The sequence below is a fragment of the Pseudopipra pipra genome, chromosome W (genome assembly GCF_036250125.1).
Source record: "Pseudopipra pipra isolate bDixPip1 chromosome W, bDixPip1.hap1, whole genome shotgun sequence".
Taxonomy (NCBI): Eukaryota; Metazoa; Chordata; class Aves; order Passeriformes; family Pipridae; genus Pseudopipra; species Pseudopipra pipra.
The window spans coordinates 12832131-12859786 of NC_087580.1; the positions used below are offsets into that span (position 1 = coordinate 12832131).

At 52.1% G+C, this 27656-nt stretch overlaps 3 protein-coding genes across 3 annotated transcripts in view; 1 reads left to right on the plus strand and 2 right to left on the minus strand.

The window, feature by feature from the left end:
* The first annotated feature begins 938 nt into the window (after window positions 1-938).
* LOC135404848 (kelch-like protein 10) overlaps window positions 939-27656 on the plus strand; it is a 130431-nt gene continuing 103713 nt past the window's right edge. Inside the window, 1 exon segment of the mRNA XM_064639581.1 lies at window positions 939-1084. Coding sequence (XP_064495651.1) covers window positions 939-1084 — 146 coding nt within the window.
* Window positions 3888-27656, minus strand: part of LOC135406301 (hydrocephalus-inducing protein-like) — a 116401-nt gene continuing 92632 nt past the window's right edge. Inside the window, exons 8-9 of the mRNA XM_064640718.1 lie at window positions 21885-22083; window positions 3888-3896 (exon numbers count right to left, since the gene is read on the minus strand). Of these exons, the coding sequence (XP_064496788.1) occupies window positions 3888-3896; window positions 21885-22083 (208 nt within the window). The remainder of the gene's footprint in view (window positions 3897-21884; window positions 22084-27656) is intronic.
* LOC135406112 (hydrocephalus-inducing protein homolog) lies at window positions 22766-24726 on the minus strand. The gene is made up of 4 exons (XM_064640660.1): window positions 24665-24726; window positions 24302-24484; window positions 23944-24063; window positions 22766-22787 (listed from the first exon to the last, which is right to left on the minus strand). Coding segments are annotated over exons 1-4 (351 nt in total). The 5' UTR covers window positions 24712-24726; the 3' UTR covers window positions 22766-22786.

A 27656-nucleotide genomic window follows, 5' to 3' on the forward strand; every position in this document is an offset into this window, starting at 1 on the left:
GGTCGATGGGAAATCTCTGGATGGTGCACAGTGCAGTTTTTGCCTCCAGGGCAGCGAAGCCCAACCTGCAGCACTCATCGCTCGCCGTCCTCCTCTCCTGCGCTCCGTTGCCCGGGACCCTCCCCCGCTCGGGCCCACGATCATTTCTGTGCCCAAGTTCCGCGCCCGCGCTCCCCTCAGTGCCAGAATGTTCCTGACTCTTTTCCCGGGCTCGCGGCGCTTCCTCGTGCCCAAGCGCCGCCACTCCAGCGCCGACCGCGGCTGTTCCCAAAGTGCCGGCCATGTGCGGGGAGAGCAGGAAGGCTCGGGGCGACTGAGTGCGGGGGCTGCCCCGGGCAGAGCTCCCCCTGTGATCCCAGCGCGCTCCCGGCGGGCAGTTTGGAGCCAGGCAGCCATTCCTGCGGGCTCTTAGAGCGGGAAGGGATCGCCGCTGGGTCACAGCCCACAGATGTGCCTGGGGAAGAGGCTGCCCTGGTAACACCACCGTGCACGGGCAGTGGGGGCCGCCCTGAGGGGAACCCCGCCATGGCACCGCCGGGGCCGCCCCACACAGCCGGGCTGTGGCTGCCCACACCTGAGGGGAACCCCACCATGGCACCGCCGGGGCCGCCCCGCACAGCCGGGCTGCGGCTGCCCACACCTGAGGGGAACCCCACCATGGCACCGCCGGGGCCGCCCCGCAGAGCTGGGCTGTGGCTGCCCACACCTGAGGGAAACCCCGCCATGGCACCGCCGGGGCCGCCCCGCACTGCCGCAGCGAGCGGGGAGGGCGAAACAGAAAGGAAAGATTCCAATAAAGAAGCCGCGGGCAGGGCCCGGCACTGAACCGCCCCGCAGCGCTGGGGACGCGGAGTCGCGGAACCCTGTGCAGGAAATGCCCGCAGAGAACCGTCCCCCAGCACTGCCAAGGCCACCACTAACCCATGTCATCCTCCAACATGGAGACAGAGATGAGCAAAAGCAAGTGGAGCATCGCCAACGAGCTCCGCCTTGAAGAGAGACCCTGTGATGTGATCGTAACAGTTGATGGAGTGGAATTCAAAGCTCACAAGCTCATACTCTCTTGTTGCAGTACCTACTTCAGGTTAGTACTGGAAACACAAGGATTTATTTACAAGGGCCTGGAGTGACAGGACAAGGGGTAATGGCGTCACACTGACAGAGGTTTATATTAGATAGTTGGAAAAACTTCCTCCCTGTGAGGGTGGTGAGGTCCTGGCACAGGTTGCCCAGAGAAGCTGTGACTGCCCCATCTCTGGAAGTGTCCAAGACCAAGTTGGATGGGGCTTGGAGCAACCTGGTCTAGTGGAAGGAGTTCCTACCCATGGCATGGGTTGGAATGGGATAATCCTTAAGGTCCCCTCCAACCCAGGCCATTTTGTGATTTTGTGATTCCTGTGGAAGCATGAGGGCCGTTCACCCTGGTGCTCCCTGTCCCCAGCCAGAGGCTTTATCTCCTTTTTCAAATCTTCTTGCTTCAAATCTTACTTCAAATCCTCTTGCTTCAAATCTTGCTTCAAATCTTCTTGCTTCAAATCTTCTTGCTTCCTGCCCCAGGCCCCGAGCTGAGGACGGAGAGCCCGGAGGACAAATCCCCCGGCAGAGCCTGGTGGGAGAGGCCGTTTTGAAGGGCTCCCCGGCGCAGGAAGGCAGCGGGGAGGAAAAGGGCCAGAGATCCTCCCGCAGGAGGGGCTCCAAAGTCAGCCCAGGGTGCTGTGAGGAGGAAAGACGCAGCCTGTGTGGGGAAGGCGGCCAGAGTTTGAGCCAGAGCTCGGACCTGGTGGAGCCTGAGCAGCCTCCCAGAAGGGAGAAGCCCTTCAGGTGCTTGGAGTGTGGAAAGAGCTTCAGGAAGAGCTCCCACCTGCTCCGACACCAGCACATCCACACTGGCGAGATGCCCTATAAGTGTGGGGAGTGTGGAAAGAGTTTCACCCAGAGCTCTAACTTGACGAGACACCAAGAGATGCACCACTAAGTGAAGCCGTACCAGTGCCCCACCTGCAGGAAGAGCTTTGGTCCCTCTTTCCACCCCAAATGAACCCCCTGATGGTTCCATCCATCTCCAAATTCTGTGATTCTTGCCTTCGAGGTGCCACATTCCCAGACATTCCCCCTCTCCAGGTTCTCCACTTTGTCGTCCTTGGGATCCCAGATGTTCCCACTGTCCAGGCTTCCCCTTCCCAGTGCGGCCCTCTCCAGGCTCTCAGGGCTCTTGCAGCTCCCCCCTCTCTCCAGCCTCCCTCACTCTCCAGGGATCAAGGCATGGGGACACCAAGGCACCCCCATGGCAACCCCACTCCCGCTCTCCCCTCCTCCCCTTAGCCCCCCTCTGCCAACCCTTTCCACAGCAGGAGAACAATAGCCCCCCCATCCCACAGGTGACCGGGAAGGGGGAGCTCATCCCAAATATCCTGGGGGGAGCACGGGGGGTCAGGACATACTCGGGCTGCCAGCACAGATTCCCCTGCAAAGTCTGCACTGAGTCAAGCTCTGGAGAGGAGACTGTGCCCCACAGAGGGGATTGCAGAGGCTCTCTCAGGTCCCCAGCATCAATCAGCAACCAGGAATAGACACAAAAGAGAGTTTGCTGGTTGCAGCAGACCAGTTCAACGTCATGGGCATCGTCAACCTGTGCTGCGAGTTCCTCCGTTCCAGACTGTGCTCTGAGAACTGCATTGGCATCTGGAGACTCACTGACTATTACTACTGCCCTGACCTGCTCAGCCCAGGGTGCTGTGAGGAGGAAAGACTCAGCCTGTGCTGAGAAGGGGGCCAGAGATTGAGGGGGAGCTCTGAGCTGGTGGAGCCTGAGCAGCCTCTCAGCTGGGAGAAGCCCTTCAGGTGCTTGGAGTGTGAAAAGAGCTTCAGGAAGAGCTCCCACCTGCTCCGACACCAGCACATCCACACTGGGGAACGTCCCTACCAGTGTGGAGTATGTGGGAGGAGGTTTCACACCAGCTCCAATCTCCTCCTGCATGAGCGGATTCACAGGGATGAGAGGCCCTTCCGCTGCACCGACTGCAGGAAGGGCTTCAAGCAGAACTCCCACCTCGTCACCCACCCACATCCCCACTGGGGAGATGCCCTACAAGTGTGGGGAGTGTGGAAAGAGCTTCACCCAGAGCTCTAACTGGACAAGACACCAAGAGACCCACCAGTAAGTGAAGCCCTACCAGTGCCCCACATGCAGGAAGAGTTTTGGCCACTCATTCCACCCCAAATGAACCCCCTGATGCTTCCATCCATCTCTAATTAGGAATTCTTACTTTTGTGTCCCACTCCTCTCCCACTCAGTTTGGGGTCCCACCACCCCTTTATCCCCTCTGACCCCCCTTTTCCCACCGACCATCCCCTTCCCACCCCCACTCACCCGAGAGCTCCTCACCCGCAGCCGGGGGGGGCTCCCAGCACCACCAGTGCCCAGAGAAGTCCCCCAGAAAAGGGGTTGGGGGGGGTCCTGGGTGGGCTCTGAGTGTGTTTGGGGGTCCTTGGGGAGCTCTGGGGAAGCTTTTGGGGTGTCCCAGCACCTTTTGGGGTGAGCTGGGTGCTTTATTGAGGGGCAGGTGCCCTCCCAAAGCCCCCCCAGAACGGGTTGACACAGGGGGGACACAGGGGGGTCCCCATTCCCGATCCATCCCAGGGTCGGTTCTGCCCCCCTCAAACTCGGCTCCACCTCACAGAGACCCTCCAAGCCCCTCCCCCACTGCCCCCAATAACTGGGACTGGGGAGAACTGGGAAGCTTTACTGGGATCACTGGGAGCAGCCGGGTGGAGGTAGAGTGACAGCAGGGGAGGGGGGGACACACGACCCCCCAAAATCCTCACAGGGACGGGGTGGGTCCAGGCTGGGCCCAAAGCTCTGGGGAGGGGCTGCGGCCGCCGGCGGCTCAGGAGCTCTGTGGGGAGAGAAAAGGGGGTGACACCGGGATACACCGAGACCCAGACTGGATCCAGCAGGATCATATGTACTGGGATCATACTGGGATCAGACTGGGATCATACTGGCAGCAAGTGGTTCTACGCTTCGGGCAACTGGGAGCTACTGAGATCCCACTGGGAGCAATTGGGAGCAACTGGGACCATGCTGGGCACAACTGGGATCCTATTGGGAGTAACTGGGCCCACAATGAAGGCGGCTGGGGTCATACTGGGACTGACTGGGAGCGTTCTGAGGGCAGCTGGGACCATGTTGGAGCAACTGGGGTATACTGGGAACAAGCAGGATCACGCTGGAGGTGACTGAATAATTGGTGTTTGAAAACATATATATGTAGGGTTTATTTTAGAACAATGTTGTTTCAAAGGTAAACAGGTATGTTGCCATTTTGGGTGTTATCATCTCTATCTCTCATCTACAGCAACATGGCATAGAGAGAACCTTTAGGGAAAATGCATAAGGGAAAGGCAGGATAAGGGTAAGGGAGAGTAAGAGAAAGCAAAGCTGAGAGTAGAAAGCTGTCTATAGTCACTGCCCACGGGGTCCAGAGATGGAACTTGGCAGTTGCAGCTCCAATGGCTGTCAGTTGAAGTGGTGGCCTTGATCCATTGGGGTGGGGGAGGGAAGCCCCCACACTCCAAGAAGTTATGAGTTATTATATCCATGGATGGTGTCCCAGCCCGTGCCACAAACCCCCAACATCTCCTGGGCCTGCGCAGAGTTCCCGTGAGGGGCCTGGGAAAAGGGTTTTCCTGCCTTTCAAGATTGGTCGAGGGGGGAATGGGCTTTGATGGGCCATCAGAGGTCTAATGCAAAAGTCCTGCAGCTCCTCTGAGTGACACTTCTTCCTCACATCCAGTTTGAACCTTCCTGCACTTTACAAGTTTCTTTTCATTCCAGCACCCAGAAAAGCTCCATCCTGTCACATCTCCTCTAAACCCTCTCCAGTTCTTCCTCATTCCTCTAGAATAGGGAACCTCACAGACAGACAGACCAGTCCAGATGTGCTGAGTCCAAGGGGGTGACAACTCCCTTGTCTGGGTGCCCACACTCCCCCCAAGGCAGCCCCATGTGCAGTTGGCCTCAAATCAAGGGGCCGTTCTGATTCTTTGTAATGTCACGGAATCAAGTGGCACCGTGACACTGCAGGGCCTCATGAACCAAAGGAATGCAGGGACACTGTGGAATCTCATGGAACCAAGGGGCCACAGTGACACTGAAGAGTCTCAGGGCACCCCCTGTGCGTCCCCAGAACTCCATGGAATCAAGCAGAGCCGCTGCCTCCCCCCCGCCGCCGCAGGGACCGGTGTCGCCGGCTCTGCCCCGCTTGGACACCTCTGGAGTCAGCGTGTTCTTGGGCAGCACCACTGATCTCAGACCAGAGATTTGCCCAGATTTGGCTTTGCCCCCTCTTTCCTTGGTTTGTTTTTTGTTCTTTGTTCATTCAGGGGGAAAAGGGGGAAGGCAGGCACGTGTTGATCCCTGTTTTGATCTGTTTACAAAAGGGAGTTGGGGCAGGGGGGCAGAGAGGAAGCAATTTCTCTCTCTGCTGTTCTTTGAACTGTTCTGTTGGTATTGCTGGTTTTGCTGCTCTATTTCTCATCAGTGAACTGCCACGGCCCGCGGGGGAAAGGAAAATGGGACCGGGCACTGCAAATCAGGGTCTTGACACAGCTGAGGTCTCGTGAAGCAATGCCAACTTTATTAGGACAAGCAGGGACTTACAGAGGGTTGGAATAGGGGCTGGACTCAGGATAGGGGAGGAGTAAAGGATTGACAACTCAGGGACTCTTGGGATAGGGCAACAGGGTAGAGATGGGCGGAGTCTGGGTGTCACCAGGAGAATGGGCCAATAGGAGCTACCTCTGCACTGCACCAAACAGCAGCCAATAGCAGGCAGAGGAGCGGGAAAACAGGGCAGAACAACAGGGTTTGGCGGGAAAACTGTGAGGGAAGAAGGAGACAATATGGAGGATATGATTTTTAAAACAACAAGCTGGGGTACATACAACACTAGAACAGTACAACAATAAACTGGGGAAAACTGGGGAAAAACTGTCAGTCCAATGGTAGTCACATCTGGTAAATAAACGTCTTTTCCAGTGTATTAGTGTCCATTCCGGTGTAGATTAGTCATCTCAGGGGTTATAGATCTGTCTCCAAGGGGAGGGGGTAGAACAAGGGCTGTGTCCAACTGTGCCAGAAGGGCTGTGCTGGGCAAGGATGTGGAGGCTGCAGAAAACAGTGGCACTGGGGAGGGGAGAGGAGCAGCTGGAGAGACCTTGTGCCTGCCCACGCTGGGCAGGAGCTGCCCCAGGATGGCAGCTCTGAAGCACTCACAGGATGTCCCTGTGAACTGGATCTGAAAATGGAACCTGGAAAGCAGAGAGCAGGAGTTTCATGGTGACACTGCAGGAGAGTTGCAGCCCTGGAGCAAGGTGACAGAAGAAGTGACCCAGTCCATGCAGTGACCTCAGAAGATCCCACAGCATCCTGGAGATGCTGGAAGGGAGCCCAGCTCTGCTTCACAAGTTCCCAGGGCCTGGCCCTGCCTGTGCTCCAAGGGCTTCCACCCCCCAGGACTGTGCTCAGAGAGCACTCAGGCCTTACAGCAAGAAAGGGGCTCAGGAGGACAGTGTGGGAGTGGCAAGAGAGCAGCTCTGCAAAGACCAAGCACTGCTGCTCCCTGGCAGTGCTGCTGGGCTGGGATTATTGTCCCCGTCCCGTTTGAAAATACACCCTGTCCTGCAGTGTGCTGTCCTTTGGGAACAGCTAAGAAGAAGGGTCTTGGATAAAGAAGACACTGCAGGGTCCTTTATTTTGTTTAAATAGTCAGAGAGCACAATTCACCATTTATACATCTCTGGGTCCAATTCAATGGATAGACACTAAATTAGAAGGCAGATGCAAAATAATATTTCATTGCACAGAAAATTATTGTGAGAACAATCTGATGACCTTCATGAAAAACCTGAGCAGGAAGGCTGGGCCATGAAGGAGTCCCACTCTGAATGCTATGCACCAGAAAACAGGCACTTTATTGCTCCTGAAAAGCATCCAGTCATCATTTTTCTCAGGGTGTTCTTGAGCTCTTTGTTCCTCAGACTGTAGATGAAGGGGTTCAGTGCTGGAGGCACCACCGAGTACAGAACTGATAGTGCCAGATCCAGGGGTGGGGAGGAGATGGAGGGGGGCTTCAGGTAGGCAAATGGGCCAGTGCTGACAAAGAGGGAGACCACGGCCAGGTGAGGGAGGCAGGTGGAAAAGGCTTTGTGCTGTCCCTGCTCAGAGGGGATCCTCAGCACAGCCCTGAAGATCTGCACATAAGAGAAAATAATGAAAACAAACACACCAAAACAAAAACAAGCACTAACCCCAATAAGGCCCAGTTCCCTGATGTAGGAGTGTGAGCAGGAGAGTTTGAGGAACTGTGAGATTTCACAGAAGAACTGGCCCAGGGCATTGCCCTGGCCCAGGGACAGGGAAAATGTATTGGCTGTGTGCAGCAGAGAATAGAGAAACCAGTGGCCCAGGCAGCTGCTGCCATGTGGGCACAAGCTCTGCTGCCCAGGAGGGTCCCGTAGTGCAGGGGTTTGCAGATGGGAACATAGCGGTCGTAGCACATGATGGTGAGGAGGGAAAACTCTGCTGACATGAAAAAGGCAAAAAGAAACAGCTGTGCAGCACATCCTGCATAGGAGATGGTTGTGGTGCCCCAGAGGGAATTGTGCATGGCTTTGGGGACAGTGGTGCAGGTGCAGCCCAGGTCTGTGAGGGAGAGGTGGAGCAGGAAGAAGCCCATGGGGTGTGCAGGTGGTGGTCGCAGCTACCGCGCTGAGGATGAGGCCGTTGGCCAGGAGGGCAGCCAGGGAGATGCCCAGGAAGAGCCAGAAGTGCAGGAGCTGCAGCTCCCGCCTGTCTGCCAATGCCAGAAGGAGGAACTGGGCCATGGAGCTGCTCTTGGGCATTTGCTGCTTCCCAGCACAGGGACACTGCTCAGAAACACGAAAGGACAGGGAGAAGTTAAGACAGACTCCTCTAAGCAAAGCCACTTTATTTCTCATAGAAATCCCCAGAACTGAAAGGCTTTTCCTTTCCCTTTCTTGTGGTGGCTGAGGGTGCTGTGAGGAACAGGAGCTCTGCCCATGTGCTGCCAAGGGCTCAGTTTTCCTCTGCTCCAGTGGGGACGTGGAGCTGGTCTGTGACAGCATCAAACCCTCCCAAGGGATGTCAGGCATCATCCACCCTGAATAGAAAAGTTCAGTCTCCACTCTCAAGACGTGGAACAGTGTGTGCTTCAGGGGAAAGCCTTAGCATGTCCTTAAAACAATGTTGTCTGTGGTTATTATTTTCTATGGTTGCACCTGATACCTGTTCTTGTTAGGGTACAAATCCTCATTTTTATGATGCAAAATGTAACGAGACTTTAAACAAGAGAGGACAAACAGCACAGCTCTCTGTAGCTCAGTGCAGAGCCAGGAGAGCTGCAGTGTCCCTCTGTCTGTTCCCATCTGCCCTGTGCTTTCCCTCGTGCTGCCTGAACATAACTTCACATGCAAATTAATTTTTAGTAAACCCAAATACCTACAGTCTGATGAGTGCAGGGCAGCACAGTTTAAAAGGGCAGCTATGTTAAATGTTCTCTGTTCCAGCCCAGCAGTGCAGCATTGCCCAGGGCAATCTCTGGCTGTGCTGGCTCTGATGGCAACGTGAGAGCAACCCTGAGGAAGCTGGAAAAGTGACCCAGAGCTACATGTAAGGCACGGGTGTGGTGATTTCTGATACTGCCTGGTCTGTTCTCCTCTAAGAGGAACAGATTGGGAGTTTCAGTGCCTCCTCCTGAACTGTGAGATTAATTTTTAGGACCAATTTCCCAACCAGAAAACATATATTTGAAGATGGAAAGAACAGGATCCTTCACTTTCAGGTATCCCATGACTTGCTGTGCTTTCTAAAACTCTCCTGAGAAATGTTCTGTAATGACCTGGAGCTCAGAGCAGCCCTCACAACCTGCAGCCTGCTCTAAACAGGTGAAGAGCCCTTCCCTGCCCTCCCAGGAGTTACTCCTTGGACACAGCCCTTGTGCCTCAGCCCTGGGAGCAGCTCCCCAGGCCGGCTGAGAGCTGCCCCTGGCAGGCAGCAGAGTCCCTGCCCAGCACAGCGCCCTGGGCTGCAGGACCCTGCTCTGTCCCACAGCCCTGGGCACCCCTGGCTGCACCCCCGGCTTCACAGCTCTTCCAAAGTGTCCCAAAACAGCCCCTGCTCACCCATCCCATCAGCTGGGGCTGGGCCAGCTTTAGGAGATGCCTCCAGGAGCTGTCCCTGCACTGCCCTGCAGCCACAGACTCACCCTGTGCAGCCCTGCCAAGATTCCTCCTGCAGGGAGCTCTCAGCCCTCCTGCCAGTGCTGAGCCCCTTGAAGCTCTGTCTGTGCCCTGCTGGTGTCCCTGAGCTGCCCTGGCAGTGCCCTCAGCCCTGCTGGGCTGTGCAGAGGAGCTGCTCACCAGCAGAGCTGTCTCTTTGAAGCTCTTCTTGCTTGCCAGGAGCTCCCTGTGTGCCAGGAGCCCGGCCCAGCTCAGCAGCACAGCAACAGCCCCAGGTATTTCATGACCCTCGGGGGGTTTGATGTTGTTTGCATGAGACTCAGTCCCTGAGAGGAAGTTCAAACAACTTCTCAACAAGTCAAAATGAGTTTGAAATGCTGATGTTTCTTGTAGTGTTAATGGGTCCCACTGAGGGACACGACTGTGAAAACGTGTCCCCAGGTTCCAATTGGAACAGAAAATTCCAGTGATGACAAGTATGGACAAGCAATGGAAAGGTGGCTCTGATGATAAGGAAACCTGGATGTGTTTTATTAGTCCAAAGGACCAAGCCCTGAGCCCCAGCCCCTGGGAAGGGACCTCCTGTCCCTGCCTCATTCCTCAGGGCTCTTCCTGGGGCACTGGGATGTGGGATGTGCAATGCCAAGGGCAGGCCCATGGGGTGGCACCTGCCAGGCTGCTGAGCAGGGACAAGGAGGCCATGAGGCCCCAGGGTTGCAAGGGGCACTCCCCTCCTCCTGGCATCAGGGGCACAGACAGCAGCCCTGGCCAAAGGCCTGCAGAAGGGGGCTCTGTCAGGGCCTTTCAGCTTCTCCCCCTCCCTGTCTCCTCTCCAGCCCAGGCTGTCCTACGGTGTCCATGCCCTGCCCCTTTCCCTGCAGGCTGTCGTCATCCCCCCGGCTGCCCCACCTGGCTGGCACCTTCCTGCACTGACATCTCTGCGTCCTCCCTGGCTCTTCCTGCACACACAAAGCCTTGGGCTCATCCACACTCCTCCTGGGGGATGTGTTGCATCACACCATTGCCCTCAGAGTGAAACTCCTTTCTCTTTGTTTTTATTCTGGACCTCTCCAGCTGAACTTGGCAGTATTTCTTTATTTTTCATGCTGTTTCCTGCTATGACAAAAGGATCCTTCATCTCTGAAACCCCCCTTCAAGCCTTCTCTGGCTACTCCTGCACTGTCCTCAGTCTCCACACCATGGAGCCCACAGCTCCTTAGTCCCTACAGAGTGGTCATGGGCTTGAGGCCTCCAAATCTTTTCTTGGGAGATCCCTGGGTACTCTCCAAGGTGTTTGTAGATGAACACCTGGTGCTCACAGTCTAAGGAAAACACAGGGATATGTTTTACCAAGGCCTGTAGTGGCAGAACACGGAGCAATTGCTTTAAACTGAAAGACTGGAGTATTTTATTTATAATCAAAAGAAATATTTAACAATGAGGGTGGCAAGAACTGGAACAGGTTCCCAGAGAAGTGGATGCCCCATCTCTGTATTTGTCCAAGGTCAGGGAATGTGAGTAATCTCAATTAGTAAAAGATGTCCATGTCCAGGGACTTAGACCAGATGACCTTTTAGCTCCCTTCCAACCCAAATCATTCTGTGGTTCTTTCAGTCCCAAACTCCTTCTCTAAAGAATTGCCATATCTAGGACATGAATTGCCATGTTTTTAGAGAAACCCTTCTAAGCCACAACTAGTCAGGTCTGGTGTTCTTTGAGGGGCAGACTCTGCCCAGAGTTCTGTGTGTGTTGGAAGCACAAAAGAGTGAAGGAAATGCAAAGCTATACACCCAATGTAGCCTGACTTTGTCCCTAAGTGGGGGCTGAGAATTGGACCCAACATGTGCAGGGACAGATGGAGGGGTTTGTCCCCCTGGCCCTGCCCAGAAGGGACACCTTTCAGGAAGGGTTGTGGCCTTGGCTGTGCTGAGGGTTGCCCTGGGCAATGCAGCTTGGGATTGCAGTGGCACTGTCAGGGCTCTGCAGAGCTCCTGGCAGTTCCTGCATTTGTCCCCAGCAATGCCAGAGACCTGCAGGGGTTGCAGTCAATCACTTGTGCTCTTTGGGACCCCGACTGGCTCTGCTGAATGTCAGCAGGCCTGGAGTTCCCAGACTGTTCCTGCATCCAGGGTCGGGCCTGCAGTGACGTTTGTGCAGCATTCAATTGGGGCAGTGGCAGGATGGCCATGGATCCATTCCTGCACAAACACAATGGGGCTCCATCCCAGGCAGGGAGAGAATGGGCCCACAAGATCTTAATCAGAGTTATTTACTACACAGTATGAAGGTTAAAACTACTAGTAGTACAGTATAAGATAGGATAGTGCACTATATTGAAGCAATTATTGAAACAATTATATTAAAGCTAGCCAAAATAAATAATTATTATGTAGAGATCTGATGGAACTCACCCAGACCAACGGTCGCGGGGAGATTTCTTTTGCTCAACCTTGAGGACTGTCCTTGGAGGGCGTCCCCAGCCAAGGCAGGAATCTCCACACATCTACCCCAAGAAGGGCTGTGTTAGAAGAACCTGCCGGTGTGAAAGGGACTGGACTTCTCTAGTAGGAAGGGATTGACTGCTCCTCACAAATGGACAGGCCAGTTACCAGCTTCTCTGTCCCATCCAACTTCCAAAAGCAGGATGTGTGTTTGGAGTTGGGTGAACCAGGCTGGTTTGAGCATCATCCAACACCAAAACCATTCCCATGGTGCCACCGGTAACTCTCAGCTCTCACAGACAGCTTGCAGGAGAGCTGGCACTGTTGGCATTGTCTGATGGCATTTTAGGCCTTATCAGGGCAGGCCCTCCTGCCACCTGGGCAGAGAGGTTGGCTGTGCAAGTCCATCCTGGAGATGCACAGGGAGCCAAGAGTTGGGCTCCTGAGTGACATCCAGCAATGGACAGGGGGATGGGACTGACCAGATGAAAGTGTCTCAGGCAGAGCTGGACTGGCAACACAAGGGGGAATTATTCCTGGCTCGCTGGGCCCAGGACACCTCAGGGCCTCAGGGAAGAGGTGCAACATCCAGCTGGGCTTGTGATCCAGGGCTGCATTTAACCATGGACACCAACTGCCAGGTTCTCCAGAACTGGGAAACATGTGCTGCCATCAAAGAGGCCAAGAGGGTAAAGCCCCTGTGGGGTGGGGGATGATGGCTGAACTAGAGATGTGGGCAGGCCTGGCAGATTGATCCCAGCACACTCCTCAAACCCACCCAGGCAAGCTCTACGTGCTGACAATGGTGGACACAAGCCCTGGATGGCAGAAGACACACCCTGGGCCTCCCACCACTGCCCAGAGCACCATCCTGGGCCTGGAAAAGCAAGTCCTGTGGAGACACGGCCCTCCAGAAACACTGGAGTTGGACAGCAGGACTCTTTTCAAAAACAACCTTGTGCACACCTGGACCAGAGAGCTCAGCATGGAGTGGATGGATCATATTCCCTGTCCTGCACCAGCCTCTGGGAAAGTGGAATGGTAGAGTGGACTGTTCCAAACCACCTGGAAAGCAATGGGCAACGGGACCTTCAAACCTTGGGATGTGCATTTAGCAAAAGCCACCTAGTTAGTTAATCCTGTAAGCTCAAGAGAGAAAACTCCAGGCCAATTCAGTGTGTAAGATCAGCTCAAAAGAGCAGGTCCTTTAATCAGGCCCACAGGCCCAGGGGAACACACACGACATGTGCCCTCCCAGGCAATGGTTCTGCAGTTTTAGAAGATGGTCCATCCAATGCCAGAACTCTCCACCCCCCAGTTCTGCCCAGTTCTGCCCCCGACACACCCTTGGGAATTGGGTTTGTGGGCTTTGGGACCCCTTCTTCCTCATCTTTCTCTTCTTCACAGCACGTACAGTCCTTGGAGCGCCTCCAAAGTTCTGGGCTTGAAGGTTGCTTTGTGTCTTGTGGGATCTTGTTGTCCAGGCCTAGGGTGTGATGTTGTTCAATAGAGGTGTTTTTCTACAATTCTACCTTGAAAAGAAGTCTAAACACGCTAAAGGAATTTAGAAAGTTTGATATCAAATGGGGTAATAAGATTGGGTCTGTGTAAACTTCTGTGCTAAAGGGTGGCATATAATACAGCTGCAGGACTTTTGCTTTAGACCTCTGATGGCCCATCAAAGCCCATCCCCCCCTCGACCAATCTTGAAAGGCAGGAAAAACCCTTTTCCCAGGCCCCTCACAGTAACCCTGTGCAGGCCCAGCAGACCTTGGAGGCTCGAGGCACGGCCCAGAACACTGTCCATGGATATAATAACTCATAACTTCTTGGAGTGTGGGGGCTTCCCTCCCCCACCCCAATGGATCAAGGCCACCACTTCAACTGACAGCCATTGGAGCTGCAACTGCCAAGTTCCATCTCTGGACCCCGTGGGCAGTGACTATAGACAGCTTTCCACTCTCAGCTTTGCTTTCTCTTACTCTCCATTACCCTTATCCTGCCTTTCCCTTATGCATTTTCCCTAAAGGTTCTCTCTATGCCATGTTGCTGTAGATGAGAGATAGAGATGATAACACCCAAAATGGCAACATACCTGTTTACCTTTGAAACAACACTGTTCTAAAATAAACCCTACATATATATGTTTTCAAACACCAATTATTCAGTGTCATTTCACTCTAATCCACCCCAAGGGATTTATTAATAAGAACCCGGTTACCCCCCCCTTTCTGGGGTGGGTGGTAACAGACCCCTTGTAGCAGGATGTTCTACCTGGAAAAGAATCTCATCAGAGAATGCAAGCACTGCCAGCTCTCTGTGGGGAGTTACTGCTGGTGCCAAGGGGTTGGTTTAGTGTTGAATTGGCCCAAACCCAGCCTGGTTCCCCAGCCTTCCAACACACATCCTGCTTTTGGAAGCAGAGTTTGACAGGTCAGCTGCTCACTGGCCTGGGAATATGTGACTGCTGATCCATCACTGGAGAAGCATAAAAGCCCAGGGCCAACTTTGACAGAGCAGATTCTTCCACAGACTTTGTTGAAGTGTGTGCAGCTTCTGCCGTGAAGCAGGGACAGCTCTTGATGGTCACTGCCCAGGGGGGAAAAGAAAGAGAGAGCTCTGCCTTGATTTATTTCTATCAGACCCCGCCGGGCCCTCCCCGCTTCCTGCCGGGATCGGACACCGCCGGCGGCCCCGGCCCTGCCGGGCTCCATCAGCCTGAGGAATTGCTCCGGAGGAGGGGCCGGGGGCTTCCTCTTGGCCTTCGTCTCCCTGGCGCTGGGGCTTGGCTTCTACCTGTGCCAGAAGGTGAGGGGGGTCCCAGGGGGTCGTGTGTCCCCCCAGAGCGTCTGTGCCCCCCCGGGGACCCCCCACCCCGGTGTCACCCCCTTTTCTCTCCCCACAGAGCTCCTGAGCCGGCGGCGGCCACAACCCCTCCCTGGGGCCTCAGACCCTGCCTGGACCCCCTCCTCATCCCCGTGAGGTTTTTGGGGGGGTCGTGTGTCCCCCCTGTCCCTGCTGTCACTCTGCCTCCACCTGGTTGCTCCCAGTGATCCCAGGAAAGCTTCCCAGTTTTCTCCAGTGACAGATCTGGGACACAGTAGGGGAGGGGTTTGAAGGAATCCCAAGGATTGGAGCTGAGTTTGGGGGGAGCAGAACCGGCCCCGGGATGGATCGGGAATGGGGACCCCCCTGTGTTCCCCCAATGTCATCTCGCTCTGGGGGGGCTTTGGGAGGGCACCTGCCCCTCAATAAAGCACCCAGCTCACACCAAAATGTGCTGGGAACCCCCCTACACTTTCCCAAAGCCCTTCAAGGACCCCCAAACACACTCAAAGACCACCCAGGACCCCCCCAACCCCTTTTCTGGGGGACTTCTCTGGGCACTGGTGGTGCTGGGAGCCCCCCCGGCTGCGGGCGAGGAGCTCTTGGGTGAGTGGGGGGTGGGAAGGGGGAGGTCAGTGGGAAAAGGGGGGTCAGAGGGGATAAAGGGGTAGTGGGACCCCAAACTGAGTGGGAGGGGAGTGGGACCCCCCAAAAGTGGAGGGGGAGGGGCACTGAAGTTTGGGGGGTGATGAGAAATGGGTGGGAGAGGTCAGAAGAGTGGGGAAAAGGGGAGGGTGGGACCCCCAAACTGAGCATGAGAGGCTGGGGAGTGGGGGGATGTTGCGGACGACGGGAAAGTATCACACGATCACAGTATTGATCATGACTAATCCAACTTTATTGCTGTAAGCTCCATGCTTATAAAGGTTAATAATTAGGCTCATTAATATTCCAAATACAAGCTCATCATTGGCTCCTAATTACCTAAGTTCTATTTGCGCAAATGCTGCCTCTTTCTCATGGCTATAGTTACTTTATTTACTATTTGCTACTTTCTCTACCTTTCCCATCCTGTTGCTCTAATTTTTCTATCACGTATGCAGTTTCTTAAACAATACAGCTTCACAGCAGACAATGCAGCCTTGCAGTTTCTTAGACAAAGCAGTTTCACAAACACACTGATCAGTGACCTTCTAATAGTTTTCTTGTTTTAGCGTGAGACCAGCGGTATAGAATCTTTAATGTGTCCTCTCTCTACCAACCAGGTTTCTGCAATATCTTCTACACTTCCCCCGCTTTGTTTAGACAATGTTAAAAACACGTCACTCATTGCCTTTGTTAGCATGCTTTGAATGCATTTAAAAGCACAAGGAACAATGCATAAAGCAGCCAGCAGTATTAGTAAAAGCGAAATTGCTTGTTTAGTGATCTCCACAAGCCATGGTCCTAAACCTAATTTTGCTAGCCATCCCCTAATGGGATCTTTTTGAACTTCAAAGTCATTCAGGTGACTTTGCATTAGCAGGGCTCGAGACATTCACAGCAGCTCGAGTCCACTTGGCAGGTATCCAAAGAGGTCCCTGTGGTGAAGAAACACAAAGATAACCTCTTCCCCAATAGAGTACTTTTGCTGGATCTTGCCAAATCCCTGTGCGTGGATCTTTAAATCTGACCCACACCTCTTCAGGTTTCTCTGTATCCTGTTTTAATGTATAATGAATTGTTACAGGAGGATCTTTTTGATCTCCAAAAATGCATAAATGATTCAGGACAAACAGTACCTTGCTTAACCTTTTCTTAATATCAATAATGTTTTTATGTTTTTCAAGATACATTTTTAGTGTGTAATGAGCTCTTTCTATGATTGCTTGTCCTGTGGGAGAGTGAGCAATACCTGTGCGGTGAGTGATTTTCCACTTTTTCAAAAATTGGCCTACTCTAGTACCCACATAGGCAGGTCCATTGTCTGTTTTTATCTGTTGTGGTTTCCCCATCACAGCAAAACATTCACACAAATGTCTTTCTACTTGTAAAGCTTTTTCTCCTGTTTGAGCTGTAGCCCACATAAAATGACTATATGTGTCAATACACACATGTATATATTTAAATCTTCCAAAAGGTGCATAATGTGTAACATCCATTTGCCAGATTTCATTACTCTTTAACCCTCTGGGATTTACTCCCATACCCAATCCTACACCACCATTATGATTGCTACATGTTGGGCAGGATCGAACAATATTTTTAGCATCATTTAAGGTGATGTCATACATTCTTTTTAGTCCTCTGGCATTTTGATGATATTGTTCATGATCTTTCTGTGCTTTGATAAATTCTTCCTCATCCTCTGTAGCCATAGAAACTAATCTGTCCGCCCTAGCATTTCCTTCACCCAACCCAATGTCCCATTTATGGCTTCGTACATGTATGACAGCATAGTCATGATCTCTGTTTGTTACTGCCAACCATAATTGACAAAATAACTGAAAGAGCCTCTTATTCGGGACTTCTTTAATTAGGGCCCCTTCTATCCGATTAACTACCCCTGCTACATAGAATGAGTCAGTAACAATATTAAGGGGTCTATCCATGCTAGCTAGTGCTCTGACCACTGCTAATAACTCTAAAGTTTGTAATGAATCTGTAGGTTCTCCTGTTAAAATTTCATGCTTCCATTCTCCTTTCTCTAACCAGGTTAGGGCAGCAGTGTGAGATTTTTTGCCAGCGTCTGTGTAAACTGTTCGTGCATGTGGAATTGGTTGTTCCTGTTTTTTAGGTTTCAGTATCCATTGCCAAGAACCAATCCATGCTGTAGGGACATTGTGCAGTCTACTGGTAATTATGGGACATGTCAGTCCTAATAATGCTTCTTGAAGACCCTCATTAGTACATAGGTACCAATCAAGATCATTTTTCTGCATTGGTAATCGTATACGTGCAGGCTCTTGAGCATCAATTTGTAACACACGCTCTCGACCCTTTTTTATCAGGGCTGCCAACATTTCAGTTTTTTGTAAAAGTGTTTTAGGCTGTTGTATGCTAGTTGATAACCATTCTAAAACCCCTATATCCTCCCCCGTTTCTGTTTGTGATTGTGTAATAGCACCCAAAATGTATCGTTTGTCAGCCCAAAAGGTAAGTTCTAAAGGTAATTCCCATTGTCTTCTCCGAACACGGCCCTGAGTGACACAATCTAAAATTTGTTGGAGTATGAGTTGTTGGTGTTTTGTGACAGTAATTTTGGTTGTTGGGTCTGTTCCTTTTAATAGGGGTCGCAATTCAGCTAAAAGGTCAGCAGGGATTCCCACAACAGGGCGTAACCACTGTAAATCCCCAAGAAGTTTTTGTGCATCATTCACAGTGCGCAATTTTGATTGAAATACCAATTTCTGTGGGATAACAGCATGTCGAGAGATAGTCCACCCCAAATATCTCCATGGTTCTGTCGTTTGAATTTTTTCATCTGCTATTATTAACTTATATTGTTCCAAATGTCTGCGAATTATTTGTATTTGTTCGGGTACAAACTCCTCAGGCTGGCAAAACAATATATCATCCATATAGTGATAGACTATGCAGTCAGGCCATCTTCTTCGCAAGGCTTGTAAGGCAGTATCCACATATAGTTGACACAAAGTTGGACTGTTCCTCATCCCTTGTGGTAATACTGTCCATTCAAATCGTTGGTCAGGTCTTTCTCTGTTAATAGCAGGTAATGTAAAAGCAAAACGTTTAGTATCCCGAGGGTGCAATTGAATTGTAAAGAAACAATCCTTTAAGTCTACAATCAGTAAGGACCAATCCATGGGAAGCATTGCAGGATTTGGTAGTCCAGGCTGTAAAGCCCCCATGGCTTCCATTTGTGAGTTAACTGCTCTTAGATCATGCAATAATCGATATTTTCCAGACTTTTTCTTTATTACAAATATAGGTGTATTCCAGGGACTAGTAGAAAGTTTTAAGTGTCCTTGATCAATTTGTTCTTGTATTAATTCATGAGCAGCTTCCAAGCTTTCCCGTTTTAAAGGCCATTGCTTAACCCATACTGGAGTATCAACAATCCAAGTAATAGGAATTGGGAAAGACCAAGCAATGGCTATTCCCCCAAAGGGTAATCATTGGAGAGTTTCATCCCAATTTGTGTCAAAACATCTCTCCCGATTAAGCATTGTACTGTTGGTGGAAGCTGCACAACAGACAGGACAGCACTGGCCACACGACCTTCCACCTCGATGTTCACAGTAGGAGTCCGCATAGCAATTGAGGCACCCCCAATGCCAGTCACAGTTGTAGTAGCAGGTTGCAGAGGCCAGTGTCTAGGCCAACAATGAGGAGCTATTATACTGGAATCAGCTCCTGAATCTAGTAAAGCATCCAGTGTTTTTGTTTGATCTTTCCATATAATTGTAACTTTATGTTTTGGCCTCTCACTTAAATCCAGTGTCAGTAAGGTAAGTCCCCTTGTAGAACCAAATCCACGATCTCCACGTTGCATCAGTTGTCGGTCGTTGGTTAAAGGTTTTGCTAACTGTGGCAGGGGTATTAATTGAGCAATACGTTGTCCTTTAGGAATCCTTAAAGGTGGAAAAATAGTATATGCCATAACCATTATCTGTCCAGTGTAGTCAGCATCAATTAATCCAGGCAGCACAAATAATCCAGCAAGGCTAGCCGACGATCTGCCAATCAACAGTGCACCAAACACTTGTTTGTTTATTATTAAAGGTCCATAAATCCCGGTGGGAATCTTTTGAGGTTGGGTGGATAACAAAGTAACTTCTACTGCTGTTGCCAAATCCAATCCGAGGCTGCCGGCTGTGGCTTTTCCATCTGTGGAGTTATTAGCCTTTCCCTGGAGGGGTGCAAGAGCTGCTAACACTTGAATTTGGGAATTTTGAGCTTGTTCTTTAAGCTCCTTAACTAAGTCCTGAGTCTGTTCTTTAAGCCCTTTAGTAAAATCCTGAATAGCATTGACTAAAAATGCATTCTCTCCTGTTGGTATTTGCAATACTTTGTCTAATAATTCTTCTATAGTCCAATAAGGACCCAATGTATTTATTACTTGTTTAACCATTGAGTTAGCATTTTGCAAAACACACTGCTTTAGCATGGTTCCCTTCATATAATCTGGGACCCCAGCTTTTGTGATAGCAGCTGTTAACTTGTCAACATATTCACCAAAAGATTCATTCCTTCCCTGTTTTAAGCTCATATATAATGGCACTCCCCCTGGCTCCTTGACTCTATTTAATGCTTTCCTTACAAGGTCCATGGCCTCTCTAATTTTATCTGCCCCAATGTGTACTTGTGCTTCGGTTCGTGAATATGGACCTGTTCCCATTAGTTCGTCTGCTGTAACGCCGTGTAAAGGATCCCCTGGTTGCCTGATCACAGCAACACTTTCATTAACATATGCTTGCCAATAAGCATTAAACAAAAGTTGCTGATGTTCTGTAAGTATCATTCTCGAAATGGAACGGAGATCTGAGGGTAGTAAAAGTTGAGTGGCCCAGAAATAATCTAACATTTGTTTAACAGGTTCTCCATGCAAACCAAATTCACTTACAGTGCTCCGCAGTTGTGCCAAAAGTTTCCAATCTAATGGAGTTATAGTGGCATTTAGCCCTCCCCCTGGCATTTGATTATAAATAATTGGAAATGCCATGCCCTCTGCCCTCTGCAATTCTTCTGACAGGCAATGTTTAGCAATCGCTGCCCATGTATCTCTCCTCTCCTTGGCTATGGCCCCCGCCGGGTCAGTGCTTGCCCCAGGGACAGGCATCACAGCATCTAAAGCAGGAGGAGGGGGTGCTGGTGGCTCCAGCAATGGATCAGCGTTATTGCTTAAAGGTTCTGCAGGGGCAGGAGGGTCAGGAGGGGTTGCAGAAGGGGGAGCCGTATTTTCATTAGGAGGGGGGGCAGACGGCTGTGCTGGGAGCATAACTGATTGAAATGCAGGGGGGGTAGGGGAAATAGAGAACCAATCTCTGTTGTGTTGCTGCATACCTCGAGCTTGCTCAGCAGCTCGTTTCTCTGCCTCATGTTGTAACAATGTATCATTCACAACTTTCCAAAACTTTCCCAGCTTTTTTGCAACTTTATCCTCTTCTAGAATGGCCTCACATATTTTATCTCCAAACTTTCGCCACTCTTCTAAAGAATGCACGGTATGCGGGTTGATAAAACACCCTTTTGCATACCCAAAAGCAAGCAATCCTGGTAATTCCTTTTTTAAATCTATATCTTTAATACCCTTTTTCTGCAAAAATTCAGAAAATAAACTATATGCTGCTTCCCTTTCCATTTTTTACCTATTTTTAGCGCGCTCTTGCAGCCTCCAGAGTCCGGCAGTACGTACGGTGGAACTCGTCCCAAGTGACGCTTTAAGGATCCGAAGTTGCAGTTGCCCACTTTTTGATCCGGGTCCAAGTCGCAAATTCTGCCAACTTTTTGACCAGTTCCAGGTCCAAGTCACTCCTCAATTTGACTTTTTGAGCAGCCTTCGCTGCTAAGGCTCCGACACTATGCCATCCCAACCGTGGATTCCCCCGTTTCTTTAAATTATCACGTCGGAGGTCACCATTTGTTGCGGACGACGGGAAAGTATCACACGATCACAGTATTGATCATGACTAATCCAACTTTATTGCTGTAAGCTCCATGCTTATAAAGGTTAGTAATTAGGCTCATTAATATTCCAAATACAAGCTCATCATTGGCTCCTAATTACCTAAGTTATATTTGTGCAAATGCTGCCTCTTTCTCATGGCTATAGTTACTTTATTTACTATTTGCTACTTTCTCTACCTTTCCCATCCTGTTGCTCTAATTTTTCTATCACGTATGCAGTTTCTTAAACAATACAGCTTCACAGCAGACAATGCAGCCTTGCAGTTTCTTAGACAAAGCAGTTTCACAAACACACTGATCAGTGACCGTCTAATAGTTTTCTTGCTTTAGCGTGAGACCAGCGGTATAGAATCTTTAATGTGTCCTCTCTCTACCAACCAGGTTTCTGCAATATCTTCTACAATTAGCGCCCTCCTCGTCAATCACCTCGCATGTTTGCTGAAATGCAGCCTCTAAACCACAGGGAACAAAATCCCAGAAAGGGTGCAGAGCAAATGCTGGTCTGTACAACCAAACAACTGCCTTCAAGCCTGCACAGCAGCAAGGTGGCTGTGCTACAGGCTCTGGATGCAGAGCCTGGGCACCCAGCCAACCCAGCACAGAGGCAGAAGTTGGGGCCACAGCACCCCCGTGTCTGTCAGGTGCAGCTCTCCCTGACTCTGTCCCTAAGAGCACACGGCTGCTTGCTCTGCCCTGCTCTGCCAGGAAGGCCCAAGTCCCTCTCACCTCTAGTTGGATCATCTTATTTGTGATGCCAATCTTCTCGGCCTTGAAATCCAGCTTCACCTCAAAGTCTGTGCGGGGCACAACAATGCCCCTGCCTTGCGATGCAGAGAACTCATCTCCAAGGTCGTCCAGCCCACTGAGATGCCATGCCATGGGCAGTGGGCTGTCGTTTCTCAGGACCAGGGTCTGGGTGTCAGTCCTGCAGAGACAGGAAGACACTCAGCGTCAGTCCTCAGTGGTCACACCAGCCTGGCCACTGAATGCGGCTCGAAGCAGCTCCTGGAGCAGCTCCTGAGCCTCTGGAACCAGAGTCAAACCTCTTCTCTTTGTCACGAGCCTTGGAGTGCCCTCAGCCGTGGGATGACTGACCTGTGCAGAAGTATCTTGTTGAAATGCAGCTCCTGGGGGCTGACCCTCAGCTTCACTTGCACCCCTTGGCAGCACAGTTGGAAGACCACTGGCTCCGGGTTGTCCTTGATCCAGCAGACGAGACTGTCTTCCAGGAGGCCAGCAGAAGTCGGGTATGCCCAAACACTCAGCTTCTGAACCCGTCCCCACAAACAGAAATACAAAGAGCCCTCTGTGAGCAGGAGGAACGGCACTTCTGCGGTGCCTGCCCTACCTGCTCACCTCCTACCTTCTTCTCTTTGGGCTGCAGCCTCATGCTGGGAGGGTCCAAAAGGAACGTCTCTCCTTTGCCGTCGTTCTCAAAGGAGAAATGCACCTCTGCCTCCATGGGGGAGTCGTTGAGGATGGTTAACTTTTCGCTGTTGCCGGGGCAGTTCTGTGCCTTGTACCTGTCCAGAGAAGGGGAAAAGGCTGCAGAGGAGACTGTTGCCCTCACCACACACCGAGGAAAGCACTGTGTGCCGGCAGCAGGAGGTGGCACTGGAAGACCATGGTCTAACAAGCAGGGGAAGAAAAAGGATCCCTGTCAGGGGCACGAGGCACGGTCTGTGTGCTCATCCTTGCCTGGCTTTGATGCTGCCCCTATACCTGGTGCCTGCACCCCAGAAGCGTGACGATGCACAGGCCATTTCAAGAGTGTTTCACACAATTTAAATTCAAAAGTGCCTGGAAAAACAACAATACACCAGGCACAAGGGTTCTTTCCCCTTCTTTCTTGGGGTGCCTTCCCTGCAGAGATAGAGAAAGGCTTTGGAAAAGATGTTTGCAAAAGAGTTTTGCTTATCTCTTTTAGAAAAGTCGTCAGACTACTGTGGGTTAGCTCAAAAGTCTGAGGGAAAGAAATCAAAAGCATCAGTTCCCAAGGGGAATGTGAAAGATAACAAATGACCCTTCCCTGAGGTGTGCAACTGAATTTGGAGTGAAAGGGCTAAAGAGGCAAACAGAAATCCCAGACCATCCATCAGCCTGGCCTTCCAGAGCTCCCATGGAGACAAGAACTTAACTTCAAATGTTATTAAAAAAATAAAAAGAAGAGTGACATTAAAAACAGAAATATGCCAACAGCTACAATGACAACATTTTTAGGCAGACTTTTTCCAGCACTGCGGATGCAATGGAATCTCAGGAAAACATAATTCCTGCTGTAGGTTCCCCTCTGACTCACACATATTGGCAGGTCAAATCACAAAATCTCACTACTATTAGAGATTAATGAAAGGTTTACAAAACCATCTGGAGAATACTTGCTTGTTTGTCTACCTGTCGAGCTCAAAGCACTTGAAAAAGCACCATAAACTTCATTTCCTAAGGGGTGGAGCTGAGATGTGGAGGGGACACAGGTTGCCCCAAGTCACCTTCGGGCTGGCAGCAGCAGCTCTGGTGGCTCTGGACACCAGGGCACCCACCAGGCTGGCAAAGCAGCTCCTCCAAGGCTCATTTGCCTGTTATCTGCTCACACTCACACATCTGTGCTCCCTCAAGCCCATGTGTCTGCCAGGTCTCTGCCCGGGACTGCCCTGCATTGTGCCACTGGGACAGTGTGTCTGCAAGTGTGTCCAGGAGAGCACAAGGCCCTGGAGATCCCCTCCCGACATCTCAGTCTGTACAGGCAGCACACAGGGATGCTCACTTGGGAGCAGGGAGCACATACCACTCTCCTGACTTGCCACAAAGCAGCGGTCCAAAGTGGAACTGCTTTGTGCTCATGACATATTCCTTGGAGATGATGTCCTCCTTCTCCTTGCTCTTCCTCCAGCGAGGAAACACCAGCCTGGGCAGAGACAATGGGGAATGAGGAGCTCTGAGATGCTGCAAGCAGGAAATCTAGTCAGAAAGCCATCACCCTTCTCGGTGGGTGAGGTACCAGTTCAGCCTCCCAGCTCCCAGCAGAGGAAGGGATGCTGGGTGACTCAGGCAGCACCATCTGCCCCAGCCAGAAGGTCACAAGGGGCAGCCCTGGCTCCCAGGTCGGGGGTGCAGTGTGGGATGCTCCTGTGGCCCAGCCTTACCGTGGGTTCTGGCTGATGCTGGGGTACAGGGCAGTGGCACTGCAGGGCAACTGGTACAGGCGCTTTGAGCCCAGGATCTCAAAGTTCCTCAGCTGGTCAAACTGCCCTGGCACTGTGGGGCTGAAGCGGATCTTCAGTTCCACCTCGCCGTGGGCAGGAACGATCCAGCGGAACCTTCTCAGCCTGGCAGTTAAAAGGGAAGCTTCAGACACTGCTAAGGGGCAAACGAGACAAGGAGGAGGGCTGTGCACTCACCATCCCATGGAGGCACTGGCAGAGGGTCGCTGCGGAGTTGAGGACGATGGACCTCGTTTGGCAAGATGAGCGTGAAGCACAGGGATCACCTCCTCCCCTGCAGCTCACCTGGCAGGTCTCTCGAGGGTTGAGTCACTCTGCAGTTGGCTTTTCATTGGCTCAGGTGAACTTCGGGGTGTTTCTGGGGAGTGATCCTGGAGACTTTTCGGGCTCTGGGGGGAGTTTGGCTTTTCCTTGCTAGACTTGTGTCTGCTCGTGGCTTTCCCCTCATTCAAGTGGTCCTGTGCCTCTGCCTCTGGGGCCTTGGCATAAGGGGAGAGAGAAAAGGGAGAGAGAGGTGAGACCTGCCCTGAGACACCCCCCTCCTGGAAAGCAGAATGGGGGATTTGTTAGCCAACAGGAGAGAGAATAAATAATCACCATTGCCCATGGACTTGGTCTTCCTTATTGGCCTTTGTCTTGCCTCGGACACCCCTCCTTACCCAGGACCCTCTCCCCACCAAGGACCCTTGGGTTGATGGGTTTAAGCCATTTTTTTCCTGTTGTCTTACAGAACTGCTCTGTGTCTCCAGCAGAGCTGTCTCTTTTCTCTCATCCCTGGTGGAAAGGATGCCTGCAGACATGGGGCCCCATCACGTCTTCACTGCCCCTCCACGGTGACCCTTTTCCATCCAACCTGTCCCCTGCCCTGGCACCCTCACTGAAGGCACAAAAGGAGTACCCACCACATCATCTTCTGCAGCAGCACCCTCAGGTTCAACAAGGATGAAGTGTCTGAGGTCTTCTGTTGCTGTGGGGACTCTGTCCTCCTCTGGGTAGGGGACCACAGAGAAAAGAGAGTCAGGGGGAATGGGAGACCCTAAGGGACCCAGTCCCAGAGAGTGCAGAATCTAAAACAGAAGAGAAAAGCCTGTTTATACTCCTGTCACCTTCACCATCACACTTCTTCCCTAAAGACCCCGAGCTTTTGGCAGTGGAGTTTTTGATTTATACAGAGTACAAGTGCTTTTTTATTCCCAGTGGGTCAGCAGGCTCCAGAGCAGAGGCAGGACCTACAGTGGGACCAAGAGAGAAACCTCTCCCAAGTGACTCAGCTGAAGAGAACAATGCCTGGGAGCTGCCCTGCCCTGGGACCATTTTTAATGATTTCCAGACTGAGAAACTCTCTGAACAGATGGGATGCTTGGACACAGAGCACTCCCACTTTCCACACATCTGAGGGAGGCTGAGAACCTCCCCATCCACAGAGATACTGTGGAGCTATTGTGGAACATCATCAGTGGCCTCAACAAGGCTCTGTGTTCTTATCACCTGGGGGACACACTGTTCCAGGGCCCCAGACCACGGCAAGTTCAGCATCTGAGCCTTGCAGGCTTTTACCTGCTTTGGTGGTGTCAGCTTCTTGCTCTTCAGGATCCTCCTAAACACCTTTTCACGACGCGTGACGTGGAAGTCCAAGCAGGGCACTCCGGCATCCTGGCTTCTGACTGAGCCTTCTGCAACTTCCCCTTCCCGCTGAAGACTCTTGTGGCTGCCATGTTTTTCCAGAGGCTTCTTCTCTGGCTTCTCCGGAGACTTACTGCTCTTCTTCTCATCTTTGTGTTTAGGGGAAGACTGGGACTTGTCTGGCACTTGGTTCATGATACCCTGAACCCTGTCCCAGGATGACAGAATATGTCTGATCCTGTTCTGCCCATGGATCCAGCTTGGCCAGGTCCCTCTGCAGAGCCCTCCTGCCTTCCAGCACATCAACACACCCCCAGCTTGGGGTCACCTGCACATTTGCTGATGAAATGCCTGCTTCTGCAGCAGCTGCAGATGCTCAAGGGGCAGCAGGACCAAGTCAGGGTCCTGGGGGGGCCTGGGGGGCTTTGGGGTGCGGGAGGGTCCTGGGGGAACTGGGGAGGGGCTTTGGGGATTGGGGGAACAAACCAGGACAGACCAGTACAGACCAGTAGCTCCTCACTGCTCCCCAGATCTCTCCTGGAGCTGGGCCACGTTGTCGTGGGACACCTGAGGACCCCCCAGTGCCCTCCCAGTACAGCCCAGTGCCCCCAGTACAGCCCACTGTGTTCCTGTCCCAGGGTGCCGGGCGATCCCTCTTTGGGGGGGGTTGGAAGGCATTTGAGGGGGGAGCTGGGGGAGATTTGGGGGGATCTTGGGGTGTTGGATGGGAATTTGGGGGTTTTGGCAGGCTTTGGGTGCATTTGGGGGAGTTAAAAGGTCTTGAGGGCTCTGGGGGGTCAAATGGATCTGTAGGGGGAGAGGATTAAATGGAAAAGGGGGGTTGGGGGACATTTGAGGGGGTTAAATGGGCCTGGGGGGGGAGAGGATGGGCAGCACCACCAGTAGGTGAGTCCTGAGACCCCCCTGGTGTCCCCAAGACCCTCTTTGTGTCCCCAGTTCCCTCCTTAACACCCCAAGACCCCCCCGGTGTCTCCATTTTCCCCAGGGCCTCCCCATGGCCCCAATTCCCCCCTTGACAACCCCAATTCCACTGTCCCCAAACTCCTCCCCACTGTCCCCAAACTCCATCCCTGATGTCCCCAACCCTCCATCTCACCCCAGGAGCCCCCCATGGACCCGTCTGAGCACAAAAACATCCCCTCTCCCCCTCACACTCACAGAAAGGCCAAGGGCGTCTGGGGACACCTCGGGGACAGTTGGGGGGCTTTGCAGGGCACTGGGGGATTACTGGGGGATACTGGGACACACTGGGGGGAAGCAGGGGGCACTGGGAGGGACTGGGAGGTTACTGGGGCATTACCAGGACACACGGGGGGACACTGGCAGGTTACTGGGCCATACTGGGGGTTACTGGGTGCTCACTGCAGGATCACTGGGCCATACTGGGGGGCAGTGGGAGGTCACAGGGACACACTGGCTGGTCACTGAGGGGGTTACTGGGCCGTACTGAGGGTCACTGGGATATACTGGGGGCACTGGGATCCCCTTACCCGAATGTGGTCCGTCACCCCCCCGCACTTTTGGGGGCACCCCCAGGACCTCTCCCCTGAGGGCTGGGAGATCCCCTGAACCCCACTGCTGGGCTTTAGGGGACCCCGGGACCCCTTCCCTGTGAGGTCTCTGTGTGCTGAGT

What these genes read in the sequence shown, in the direction of transcription:
- LOC135406112 (XM_064640660.1), bottom strand. Translation starts at nt 24,711, where the DNA reads ATGAAAAGCCAACTGCAGAGTGACTCAACCCTCGAGAGACCTGCCAG. An exon ending in ACCCTCGAGAGACCTGCCAG is followed by an intron (nt 24,485 to 24,664) that starts GTGAGCTGCAGG and finishes TTTAACTGCCAG; the next exon opens with GCTGAGAAGGTTCCGCTGGA. An exon ending in AGCATCAGCCAGAACCCACG is followed by an intron (nt 24,064 to 24,301) that starts GTAAGGCTGGGC and finishes GTCTCTGCCCAG; the next exon opens with GCTGGTGTTTCCTCGCTGGA.